The 11,889-nt window shown below is 31.9% G+C and overlaps 1 protein-coding gene across 1 annotated transcript; it reads right to left on the bottom strand.

Moving 5' to 3' along the window:
- Nucleotides 1-1,309: 1,309 nt before the first annotated feature.
- Nucleotides 1,310-11,598, bottom strand: LOC116343487 (vesicular inhibitory amino acid transporter). Its single transcript, XM_031771552.1, has 6 exons — nucleotides 11,479-11,598; nucleotides 10,604-11,341; nucleotides 10,132-10,342; nucleotides 9,850-10,073; nucleotides 5,319-5,578; nucleotides 1,310-3,472 (listed from the first exon to the last, which is right to left on the bottom strand). Exons 2-6 carry the CDS (start codon nucleotides 10,936-10,938, stop codon nucleotides 2,874-2,876), a joined length of 1,629 nt encoding a protein of 542 aa, XP_031627412.1. The 5' UTR covers nucleotides 10,939-11,341; nucleotides 11,479-11,598; the 3' UTR covers nucleotides 1,310-2,873.
- Between the last annotated feature and the right edge of the window lie 291 nt (nucleotides 11,599-11,889).

Consider the following 11,889-nt stretch of genomic DNA (forward strand, 5'->3'; position numbering starts at 1 on the left):
CTCTAGAATCTTTGTTTTCATACTAAGTCCATGAAACACGATACATGGTTCGAAGAGAGATTGGTTCATCTTAAGAAACATGCAGAATTTGTTTTGAACTTAGCTTGCCAAAACCATTTGAGACACTTTTTTGTAAATCCAATTTGTACGTTATCGCGAATGGAAAATTTTGTGCAAATTGTGTTTGACAGTGATAGAGTAGGAGTCCCTGAGTTGACATTTTTGTTTTTGTTTATGTAGCGAAATAAACGCCTGAATTTAGTCTCAAAACTGTCTTTACATATCTTATAGTGACGTACACTCACTCACAATTTCTTGATGATCATTGAAGTTTCATAGCATGGAAAAATGGAAGCGAGCTCCTGGGTTAGAACGGACCGGGTGAAATTCAGTCCAAAAATGAATGGATGGAATTTCATCTGGACAACAGACTAGATCATCCGAGTATACACAGTAAGAAAATATCAGCCGACGCTATACGCAAAACCGACTGGTACGTGCGCTCATACGTTTTTAAATCTTTTACATCTAGTGACCATACGATTTTTCGACTGATTCGTTACTCTTTGTGAGTATCTTCTCACAGTCGAAAAATCGTATGGTAATAGATGTAAAAGATGTAAAAACGTATGAGCGCACGTACCAGTCGGTTTTGCGTATAGCGTCGGCTGATATTTTCTTTCTGTGTACGAGTGTACATTTAAATTAAAAAAGTTACGCCTAAAAAAGTCACAGGTCCCGTCTGAAAAACTCTGGCAAATCGGTACTTTCAGAAACGAGTTGCTTAATATTTTTGTTTCAATGAATTTCAGTTGATATTGTATTGTGATGCACAATGAAAGCTTTTTTAACAGTTCGGATATGCGCTGGAATAACTCATAGCTAATGTAATAAAGAAACAAAATATATAGTACTTTATTAATTTATTATTGTTCATTACACCAAATTGGAGTCGATTTTTTGACTCACTATCTAGTCATGTGGTTTTCAAAAGAATTTTCTAATACCATCAATGGAAGACATAATGGAAGACATTATTTATATTATTTTTTAATATAACCAAATAAATAAGCTTGACATTTACAGTTTTTTAAAGTGAAATAGTTCAGTTTTTGTGATAAATTTCATATCGAATCGAAAATTACATCATTAATTACTTAAAACATTCAATTTAATTATTATTTTTCTATTTTGGTTTCAATACTCCTCAGTTTTGAATTTTTTAATTGATTTTTGAGCATATCATTCAATACATCCAAGGAGAAAATGAAACTGAATTATTTTCTATCTTTTCAAATTGAACAAAGTTTTGCGTATTTAAAAGTATTATTTTGTTGGAAGTTTTCGATTACAATAGGTTAAATTTATATGTATAATAATTTTTTTCACAAATTTTTGTATATTAATAATTCCACTAATAGATATGATTTTAATTGAACTTTTTTGGAAGACTTCGTTATATTTATATATGGAGGACAATGCTGTTCAGTAATGTCTTTCCACAAATTGTAACTTTTAACATTTTAGCATTTGTTTAACTTTGTTGGATGTTATTACAATCTCAATATGACTGTAGTCATATTCAGACCTTTAGGTCCAAAAACATATTTCAGTATCAGTTCAGTTTTTTTGAAAACTATCAAATAGTTTCAAAAATACTCGTTTAAAAAATGAATTTTTATATAAAATGCATCAGATTTTATACATTCTTTCAAACAGATGTACAGATGTAGTTTTGAAATTAGAAGATATATTGAGGTGAAATTTTAGTAATTTTTTCCCCACTCTTATTTTGTAAATTTATGTGGTCTCAAACGGCAATGTATGTCCTCCATTTATAGTTTTATCTCTATATGCAGTTTTAAATTTTGATTATCTATTAAATTATAACTTTATATATTTTTATATTAACTTTAAATAACTATATATATTTTATCAATGGCATACATTTTTGTCTTATGTACCCCGGAAGATATTATTGTCAATTATTTTTGTTTTATTCTGGAAGACTTCGTTTGCCTCATAATTTTTAATAGCATTATTATTGTCATATAATTTATAAGTATTAGTCGAAATGAATTGCCACTCGATTTTAATACAACTTGTTCAACTTAAATATCATAACTTTCATTTGATAGCATTAGTATATTTTGTCAACAAGATATAAGGTGGCCAGATGTTCCGGATCAAAATCTATGATTTGGAATGAAAACGAGGAAAATCGTGAACAATTTTTAAATTCTAGTATTGAAACTTTAGGAAGATAAAAAACTGCATGAAACATTTATATTCTATAATATTTTGGTGTCTTAATCCTTCATAAAACCGAACTATATGATTATTGAATATAAAGATAGGAAGGTATGTTTTTATCCATCCATTTTTCAGCAACAAGTGCTTCAAGTCAGATTTGTGATCTGAAATAACTTGATACAAAAAATCCTGTTTTGACAAAAACTTCTGTGTTCAAAAAAAAAAAAAAAATTTAATGAGAGCAATGTTTGTTAGATTTGAATTTAAAAAAATACGTTGAGAGTTTCCGAATATCGAGGACATTCTTGTTATTTTCATGAGTTTGAGAAAACAAAGTCATCTGGCCACCAAAATGCAAACATATCAAATGGACGACTACAAAGTGAAGAAATTACATTATTACAATATTGAATAACAAATTTCTATCAATGTTATTCAATGTTTTGAAATGAACACATTGTTAATTTGGAATAAATAAATTTCATGCAAAGAAAGTGGAAAACAACAAAACCAAAAGGCTAATTTTGAATACTAACCAAACTAAATTATTGGATGGGTTTAAAGTTCACTTCAGTTGAGTCAATTAAATTTGTGTTTATTTTAGTTTTACTTTAAAAGTTTTAAAAAGGTAAACCGATTTCAAATGCTTCAATTAAAGCATTTCCTGAGTCATAAATACCTATAACGCCAAATAATATGCCCAGTGATATAATAAAGTAATCCCAAGCACGTTGTTGTTGATCTAGCAAGTGACCTTTTATTTTCAAATGGAAGTAACATGGCCATATGAAACTCAGCATTGTGCCAGTAAAGCTTCCAATAAAACCCATTAAGATTGAAAAATGTGGAATAAATATTGCCATTAATATCGTGCCAACAATAACACCAACACGAAATGCAAAACCCCAGACTTTCAATTCACCGTCGAGCGCCCAAATAGTTGGAAATGACGTTTTTGGTTTACCTCGGAAAAATGCACGTTCAAGTAATTCGCAAGCAGCATAATATGGCAATGGATAACTGAGTATTGCTTTAATAACTAAAAACATATTAACCAACCCCTTAAAACCACTCGAATGAAGATTGTTCGTGATTACTTGTTGTGTATCATTTTGAAATGTTAAAAAGCATAAATATCCAAACAATGCTTTGAATACGGCTGCTGCAATGTGTGACCAGTCCAACATCCATTCAAATTTTGATCGATCAATCATGTTACCTAAATTTGAAAAAAATAACACAACAATTATAGTATTACACGACGGTCAGATTTCTAATGTAGACTCATTTCCAAAACAACCCAGCAAATCGAAGAAATTTTTCGGAAGCCGGTGGCACCCCTCTTTAATTTATATACTATTCAGGAATGAACACAAATGAATTTTAAATTGTTGCAGCAAACATTATTATTTAAATTTGAGACAAACTCGCATTTTATAGGAGATTTTGTATGAAATATCCCGAGAAATTCGGGGTTTATTTGAGATTTGGTTGTTTTGAATCATGTGAAAGAAAAAATGCTTTATGTTGTTGTATTTCTGCCATTTTTGATGTCACGTTGTTTCTCTACTATCTAAATTGTTGACGCTAATATTTTTACCAACTAAGACTTACTTTATCAAAATTTATAAGGATATTTGAATACTGAATGCAGAAGACAAAATGCAGAAAAAATAATACTCGAAATCAGAAAATATTATCAAAAACATTACAATTTTTTCCGAACTATGTATGTGTACATTTTTTACTTTTTGCACTCAGGTAAATGTCCTAGAATAGTTATCGACTCCCGAAATATGAACATAGACTGCTGTTTTTACATTATGTTATATGAACATAGACTTACATCACCTACTTCACTATGTCTGACCCGGTATTCATTTGCTTCTTTCTTCGCATTTTCTTGATGCATACGAGAACCAAACAAGCTTAATACCAAAAATATGTAAGGTCGCCAACATAATGTTGGCAACATTGTACATTGCATCCCATTTCCTTTGTTGATATGCTCTCTACCTAGATCCAAACATACATTTGAAAAGCACTAGCTCAAAACTTTTGAGATAGAATGTTCAGAAAAACCTTCGATTTATATGGAAAAGAAGGTACAAAATGGAACACAAGATCGAACGAGTTCACACGAGTGATGATTCTGTAAGCAGTAGGTACGTATACAAGTGCATAAATATCTTTCGAATAGGAGAAAAAATTGCAATGTTTTTGGTAACATTCTCTGATTTCGAGTTTTCTACATTTTGCCTTTCTGCATTTTGCCCTGTCACCATTTCAATGAATATGAACGAATAAGATTAATTATGATCCACAATCACCCTTTAAAAAAAATGCTGATACAAGACATTAAGTTAAAATAAATGAGATATCTATATACTGACTCGTATTCAAGTACATATGAAGAAAAATGGATTCTTTTCTCATAGACATCACTTCAGGCATTTAACCTTTGTACATCGACCAAATTCGCTCAAAATATAATAATTTCTATTCGTCGCAGCCCCCAATCATCCTGTAAATTCAGATTTTAAATAACATTTCTCGGGGGAACAAATTTTACGTCCGGTAAACAAGTTTTTAAGGTGTCATAAATTTTAACCCATTGCAATATTTTTCCCTTACACTAAGTGTGTGGGGAAAAGTAATAAAAAAATACATTTTGAATTAATGTGCACATCGAGTTGTTGGAGTTGCTAACATAAGGACAAGAATGGAAAATTTGCACCGAATGGAAAACTGTTATTTTTTTTTTAACTATGTAACATAAACAATATTATATCAATGAATTAGTTAATTTTGAAATTATTCTATAGGTATACTTTATAATTATAAAATTGTCATTTGTGATATTAATGAGTGAAGTATCAGATTTATCATCAAAGCGAGTCAGTATACCATTTATTTCAACTCAATGTCTTGCATTAATATTTTTTTAAAGCATGATTTGAGATCATAATTATTCTTGCCCGTTCAAATTTACAAATACCCTTTCATATAGGAGGTTATCATAAATATATAGGATATAGAAGACTTCTACTAAGTAATGTGATTACCTTCGAGTGTTGGTAAGAATATTTGTGATGTATATGAAAACACTATAACACCAAGGGAAATCGGGAAATTCCCCATGTCAATACTCCATTTGACTTTGGACCAGCCCCAATCTCCAATTTCCAATAAACAGTATCCCAGAATAACTGCATTAATTACCAAATGTGACATCGTACACCAAAAGGACAAAACAGATACCATGTGCAATGATTTTAGTAATCCAAGTGGTAACAAAAAGATTCCACATAACATCATCCACGATCTGAAAAATTGACATGCAATTGGAAATCAAAATTAGTTAAGTTTGAATTTATTTCCAAAATTCGACTGTTATTTGAAGATTCGAAATAAAAGCAAATGTATACTTATTTTGCGAACACAACTTTTATGGTGAGAAAATTCCCCATATTGAAGGAAAAAAGAGTTTATACTTTCATCTGGTGGAACGTTTCTCTATTTTCGAAAATTCGTAGCTGAAAGACAATGACATTACAGCGCGATATTCTCTGATTGGCTCGTAGTTATATGACCAAATGAAGAGAAATTCATCCTTAGAACAGTCTTTGAGGCATTCAGTGCATGAGACAAATTTCAAACATAAAACTCCATTTTTTATGTTTATGGCTTACGTCACAACTCAAAAATATAATATTTCATGCCATGGTTTTCGGGGAAAAAGGCACAGAAAAACATGTCGATGTCGTCTTTGGGGCACTTAATGTGTATGCATTTTGTATGAAAAATGTATGTGTACCTAACTGTGCTTTATCAGTGGTAAAATTCCATAAAAAATACACAAAATGATGCAGTTAAAAAATTGTGAAACGAATATTTTTATATTTTGTCAGGAACGTATTCAAAATGTAGGTAGCGATCTGCTGCACATGTCATACATGTCTTTGGTTTGTAAATACAAAATACACTATGGGCACTGAGTGCCCGCCCCCAAACACTATGGTGCATCGACCAAAGACGGTTCTAAGGTTAAAATGTTTATTAGGACAGACAGAACAGAATCGAAAACACACATACACTGAGTCTAATATTTTTGGTAGACAAAATTTAGCATGGCACACTCCACTCACACGCCATTCGTATATAAATCCTATGTCAATGGAGAGTTTCTCTGCTTACTTTGATTGTTATTTTGTCTATCAAAAAAATTAGATTCACTGTATATTTTAAACATTATAAATAACAAATTGTTTATGTTTGTACTCTTTGTGTGTTCGTTCATCCTCATCATACATGTTTAAGCACGATTTGAAAAACGAAGAAGTAAGAATCACACATTTTTCAAAAAAATATCTCACTATGGTGAAAATTGTGAAATATGTTCACATATATTAAACACATATTAAAAATCGATGTATATATCAGAGACTATTTTAAGCTGAGTTAGTATCTCTTACTGCAGTTCTAAATTGAAAAATGCTGTTGAAAATTTCAAAAACCAAAATTTCTCTAGCAAATCAAACAAATTTTCGTTTTTTTTTTTTTTTTGGAAGTCACTTTTTGAGGCGAAAATCCCTAGCAAATCGAAAGAATTTTCTCCGCGAAAAACCTTAGCAAATCGGAAAAAAATCTCTCGGAACCAAAAACCCTAGCAAATTTAAAGAATTCTCCTCAATTTTCTACATTGATGAGCTAACCGAGTAATGCGCTATATGTTTTTTATGAAAACGTCACACGAATCTCCCCCGAAAACGACATCTTTGGTCTTGCAGCAGAAGCTGTTTCTATGCTGAAAATTTCATTTCAGTTTAAAAAAATTAGAATATTATTCATGTAGAATTGTACAAATATTTCAAAACGTTGAAATGAGATTTACAGAAATATGGATTTGAAAATTGTTTTAAAAAATAAACACGGCACAGTCAATTTCAAAAAGAATGACTATGAAATTATAACAGTTTTTGTACCATTTTTATATGACCTGATCCACTCGCATTTATTCTACATTTGTGAACAGCTTTCATTGGGCTGAAGCTTTGAATGTTAATTAGATACGAGTGGAGAAATGGTATAAAGCGTTGAGTTATTCTTTCAATGAATAATATTGTTGACATATTTTCACGATGACAGCTATTTCTGCGGTACAAAATTGACCCGTTTGAATGATTTGTCAATATTGAACATACTCTACACACATGGGGAAACAGAGATGGCGTTGTCGTAGCATGAGCAAAATATATGTTTAACGCAATATTCGGCTTTGATGAGCTAAAAAAAAAAAAAAAGGTCTTCACTTTTTTCATGAAAAACCCTAGCAAATTCGAATAATTTTCGCGAAAAAAATTTTCTCATCCAAATCACAGGGGGGGTGGTAAACCGCCCCCTACCCCCCCCCCTTCGCACATTACTGCAATAGATATAAGCTTGCCATGTAGCACCAGAAATATTGAAAATGTACTGTTCAAAATTTGACATATTTCAAACATCGCAAAAAAAAAGATAGGGGACTCTGGTCGGGATGGGCTTGATCACCCCCCATACTCTCCAGACCTTTCTCCTTCTGATTATCACTTGTTCCGATCGATGCAAATGGGCTTGTCTGAGATATCGTTTCGAAATCCTGAAGGAGTGCGAAAATGGGTCGATCAATGGATAGCTGGAAAAGATGAGGAATTCTTTCGACGCGGAATCGACAAGCTACCAAGAAGATGGGCCGAAGTCATAGCTAACGATGGGCAGTACATTGGTTAATGTACTCATTCTTATTATTTTTAAATAAATGTGACCTTTCACCAAAAAAACGATCAAAATTAATTTATACACCCAATATAATGTTTTTTATGTTTATTTTTAAGTAAATGTATGAGTGGTGTGAGCGAGATTTAGCTCACTCATAATGTGACTTGAGCGAATAGTGAGTTGCTCTCGCATTTGTTCGGTGAGTCGACAAGGGCACTGTGCATTCCAAAACTCAGCACATTGAGTTACTTATCGCGTTGAGCGTGCGTTTTATAAGCACTGCTTATTAACCTTTTTTTGAATTTGACAGACAAGCAGATATTTCTAAAGTTCACGATTCAATTGGGAAAGATCTTGATTTATCAGCATTACATTTACAATACATCGATCTATCGAATTCCTCAGACGAAATTAAAAAAAACAAATGACGCCAAACGTTTTGAGCATTTTGTTGAAATTCCTACAGTTATTGTTAGAATTTTAGCTTGCACACCACATTTGACTGACTGTGAACGCTTTATTAGCGCAAACAATATTTTGAAGACTCACAAAAGAATGAATATGGTATTATCTACAGAAAACAGCTATTTATACATTCATTTTAATGCACCGTCGCTTGAGATGTGCGTCCAGCTGTAGTAAAATGGATTGCTGATGTAAATTGACGTCATTCAAATGTTTCAGCAGCATCGAAAACAAACGCCAAAAACCTTACTTCAAGCATATTTATGAATGAATTGAAGCTGAAGAAGACGAAGATAATAAAACAAGAGAAGAAAAGCAAAAGAAAAAGCAAAATGTTCATTCAAATTTAAGTTAAATCTAATATTCAAAAAATTACACATCAAATGTTCAAAAAACATATTAAAAAATTTCCTCGAAAAAAATTAAATATGTCCTCGAAAAAATTGAATATATCCTCGATTTTCAGTTCTCAAATTAGTCCCTGGTATATATTATAACTCACCAGCGAGTTATTATGTGTTATTAAAATATTTATTTCTTGTTTTTGCTTGGCAATTGGCGATTTCTCTACATCAAACAATAAAAGCGATGATAGTATCGACAACGAAAGTGTCTGTATAATCATCATCAATGATTCAACGAATCAATAAATTTTTAAAAGCAATAAATTTACAAAAAAATGTACGCACATGTCCATCTATTTAAAATACAAACACTTTTCATTATCTGATAATTTAATATTGGAAATTCTATTGTTCAATGACTTTGTTCAATATTGTTCTATAATAACACTGTGGGTCAAAATTTCAAAAACTCTCGGTGCGGGCCAAATGACCTGCCAGGTATGATCGGGCTCGGTCCCCAGATCACGGAGGTAGGTTTGGTTTCTCTGGTCCAGAACCGTTTTTCACCAAAAACCGAAATTGAGTGTTTTGTTTAATAACTTATTTTTTATTTATCACTGAAAATGTCTGCCCTCCAACTCCCCCCACCTCTTGGGGGGATCAGGGGTCATAACCCCTTAACCCCTGATTTCTTGACCGGAAACCCAAAAATTCGGCTTCAGCATGCCAAAAAACCTTTAGAAAATGTTTTTTCCAGATGCCCTCCGAGCCAATATTCAAAACACTAAATTTCGGTTTTAGGTGAAAAACGATTTTTCGAAGATAATGTATGGGGACTGTTTCCTGACCAGAGAAACCGAACCTACCTCCGTGATCTGGGGACCGAGCCCGATCTCACAGTGTAACAATTTGTTGAATAATAATAAGAACAAGGCATTTAAAAGTCATCGAATATCTATGTTTATGTATAAAAATAATGCTAGATTGTAACAAGCAATATATTTGAATGTAAATAATTTTTTTCAAATACCTAGAATCAAGAGCGCCTTCTGGAAATGTTCCACTCATTAAATCACCACATACGACCACATATAAGATACAAGTCATTAATAATTCAATAATCTGAGCAATGCTAACAAGACGGGCCCCGATTTTTGGACCAAAACACACTTTTGCTATTGATACATAGCTATCCCGAACGCGAACCATTTCACCTGTGTTTGGATCTGGTTCATACAAACACTGAACTAAAATCTGAAAATAGTTGCCTTATATTATTCTACTGTCTTACATTTGAGAGTTCTTGAATTACCTTTCCTGTATAGCAACAAATATGTGCAATTCCAACCATAGCTATAATGGCCCAATACCCACCACGAAGAACAGCGAATGGCAAGGAAACTATGAACATGCCTTGAATAGCATTTGTGACATTCCAAGCGGCTTGAAATTCGTTAATTTTTTCATTTGAAGCTCCCTCACCACCGACAAATGAACTTTCAGTTGATGCAACACTTGGCTGACTACATAAGTTGTAAGAAGGGTAAAGCATATCGGTTCTATTAATAAACTATGTGTTGTGACTTGTTGTGTGTATGCTATGAGTTCTTCTTGAATCAGAATTATTAACCAATTTGTAATAATTCATTTGGCGATGACAAACATTGAGAATTTTTTCATATTGAATGGAGTGAACCACGAACATAGCACACAAGTGTATTATGAAAATAACATATTATGAAGAATTGTTTTTATAAACCGTTTTTTTTTAACTTTTTACTTACCGATTCAAGTAATTCTCTGAGCGTTGATAACCTTGTTCATAACTAAATGATGTACATTCTTGAGTCCCATTAGTTTCTTGTCCGAACGGGTTTGTAGTGTTAAAGGGATTGAGTTCATGATGTTCAATGTGCTGGCTTCGTTGGATATCATCTGAAAAATGAACACTTTGGGGTCTTGGAGGAACAGGGGGTGGGCCATTCGGTTCGACATATTCTCCTTTATTCGGCTTATCAGGCATAGTTTGTCGAGCTGTCTGTACAGCTACATTTAAAAAATTCTTCACTGGTGGAATTGGTAATGATCGGAACTTGTTCAAGAAAGTTAACTTATCCATCTTTCAGATTATCAGTCGATGAATGGATTTATTTTTTATTTATTCAAGTGAGGTGATTTGATTTTCGTAAATTATGCTTATTTTAAGGAAGACCTGATTTAAAAACACTAGGACTTTACATATACATCTATTGAAATTTCATTTTATAGCTCCATTTCCTAGTTTCACAATTATTAATCGACAGAATTGGTTCACAATTAGAAATTCAAAAAACTCGTTCTGTTTTGTGTATAATTAATGAAGTAAGCAGACACACAGAATCAAAACACAACAAAACCACGTAAAATGAGTTAATTTTTTTTAAAAAAGCACTTTGAATAATTGGTAAAATTTGCAAAAGCATACACCACTAGTTGGAAACAACTAGAGACAGCATATCGATTTTGTCCCACAGTATTGGATTCTGTATGTCAATGAAATAAAAGGAGATTTTTTGGAGAAAAAATTAAAACCAATATATGTTAATCAGTACAAAGATAATTTTAAAAATATTTCCTTAGAAACAACCAATTTTCTTTGAAAAATATTAATTAAATTTACCGTTTTCTTTTTGGCTGAGCTAAAAACGTCTTTGCCAGTCCTTTTACTGATAGGTAAAACATTGGCAAAACATAGGCATACAGCATCTTTCACTCATACATTCACACATTCATATCTTACGCATACAGTTTCATACAGTCCTTTCAATTTAATCTTCAGAAAATTGTTGAATACAGTAATTGATAAAGTTATTTCTATAAAAACATATAATTGAATATATATATTTAATATTAACAACGCATTATTGATTTAAGTATTGATGCAAATTATAGATAATATTTTATTTTTTAATAGAAATTTGGTAATTTGAAAAAAAATCTGTTAAACCTTTCAAATGTTTTTCCTTATGATCATGCGCGTTCACGAAAAACGTACTCATTTCCAAGTTAAACAGCAAGAAATTGTGTGCTA

The sequence above is a fragment of the Contarinia nasturtii genome, unplaced genomic scaffold, assembly GCF_009176525.2.
Source record: "Contarinia nasturtii isolate CC-2019 unplaced genomic scaffold, AAFC_CNas_1.1 Cnas_scaffold_1029, whole genome shotgun sequence".
Lineage (NCBI taxonomy): Eukaryota > Metazoa > Arthropoda > Insecta > Diptera > Cecidomyiidae > Contarinia > Contarinia nasturtii.

Bases quoted from the DNA above. Each gene is read 5' to 3' on its own strand.
- LOC116343487 (XM_031771552.1), bottom strand. From the start codon at position 10,938: ATGGATAAGTTAACTTTCTTGAACAAGTTCCGATCATTACCAATTCCA. The intron at 5,579-9,849 runs GTATTTGAAAAA...TCAATTTTTCAG, and splicing joins GAAGGCGCTCTTGATTCTAG to ATCGTGGATGATGTTATGTG. The intron at 3,473-5,318 runs GTAATCACATTA...TTTCAAATTTAG, and splicing joins ATTCTTACCAACACTCGAAG to GTAACATGATTGATCGATCA.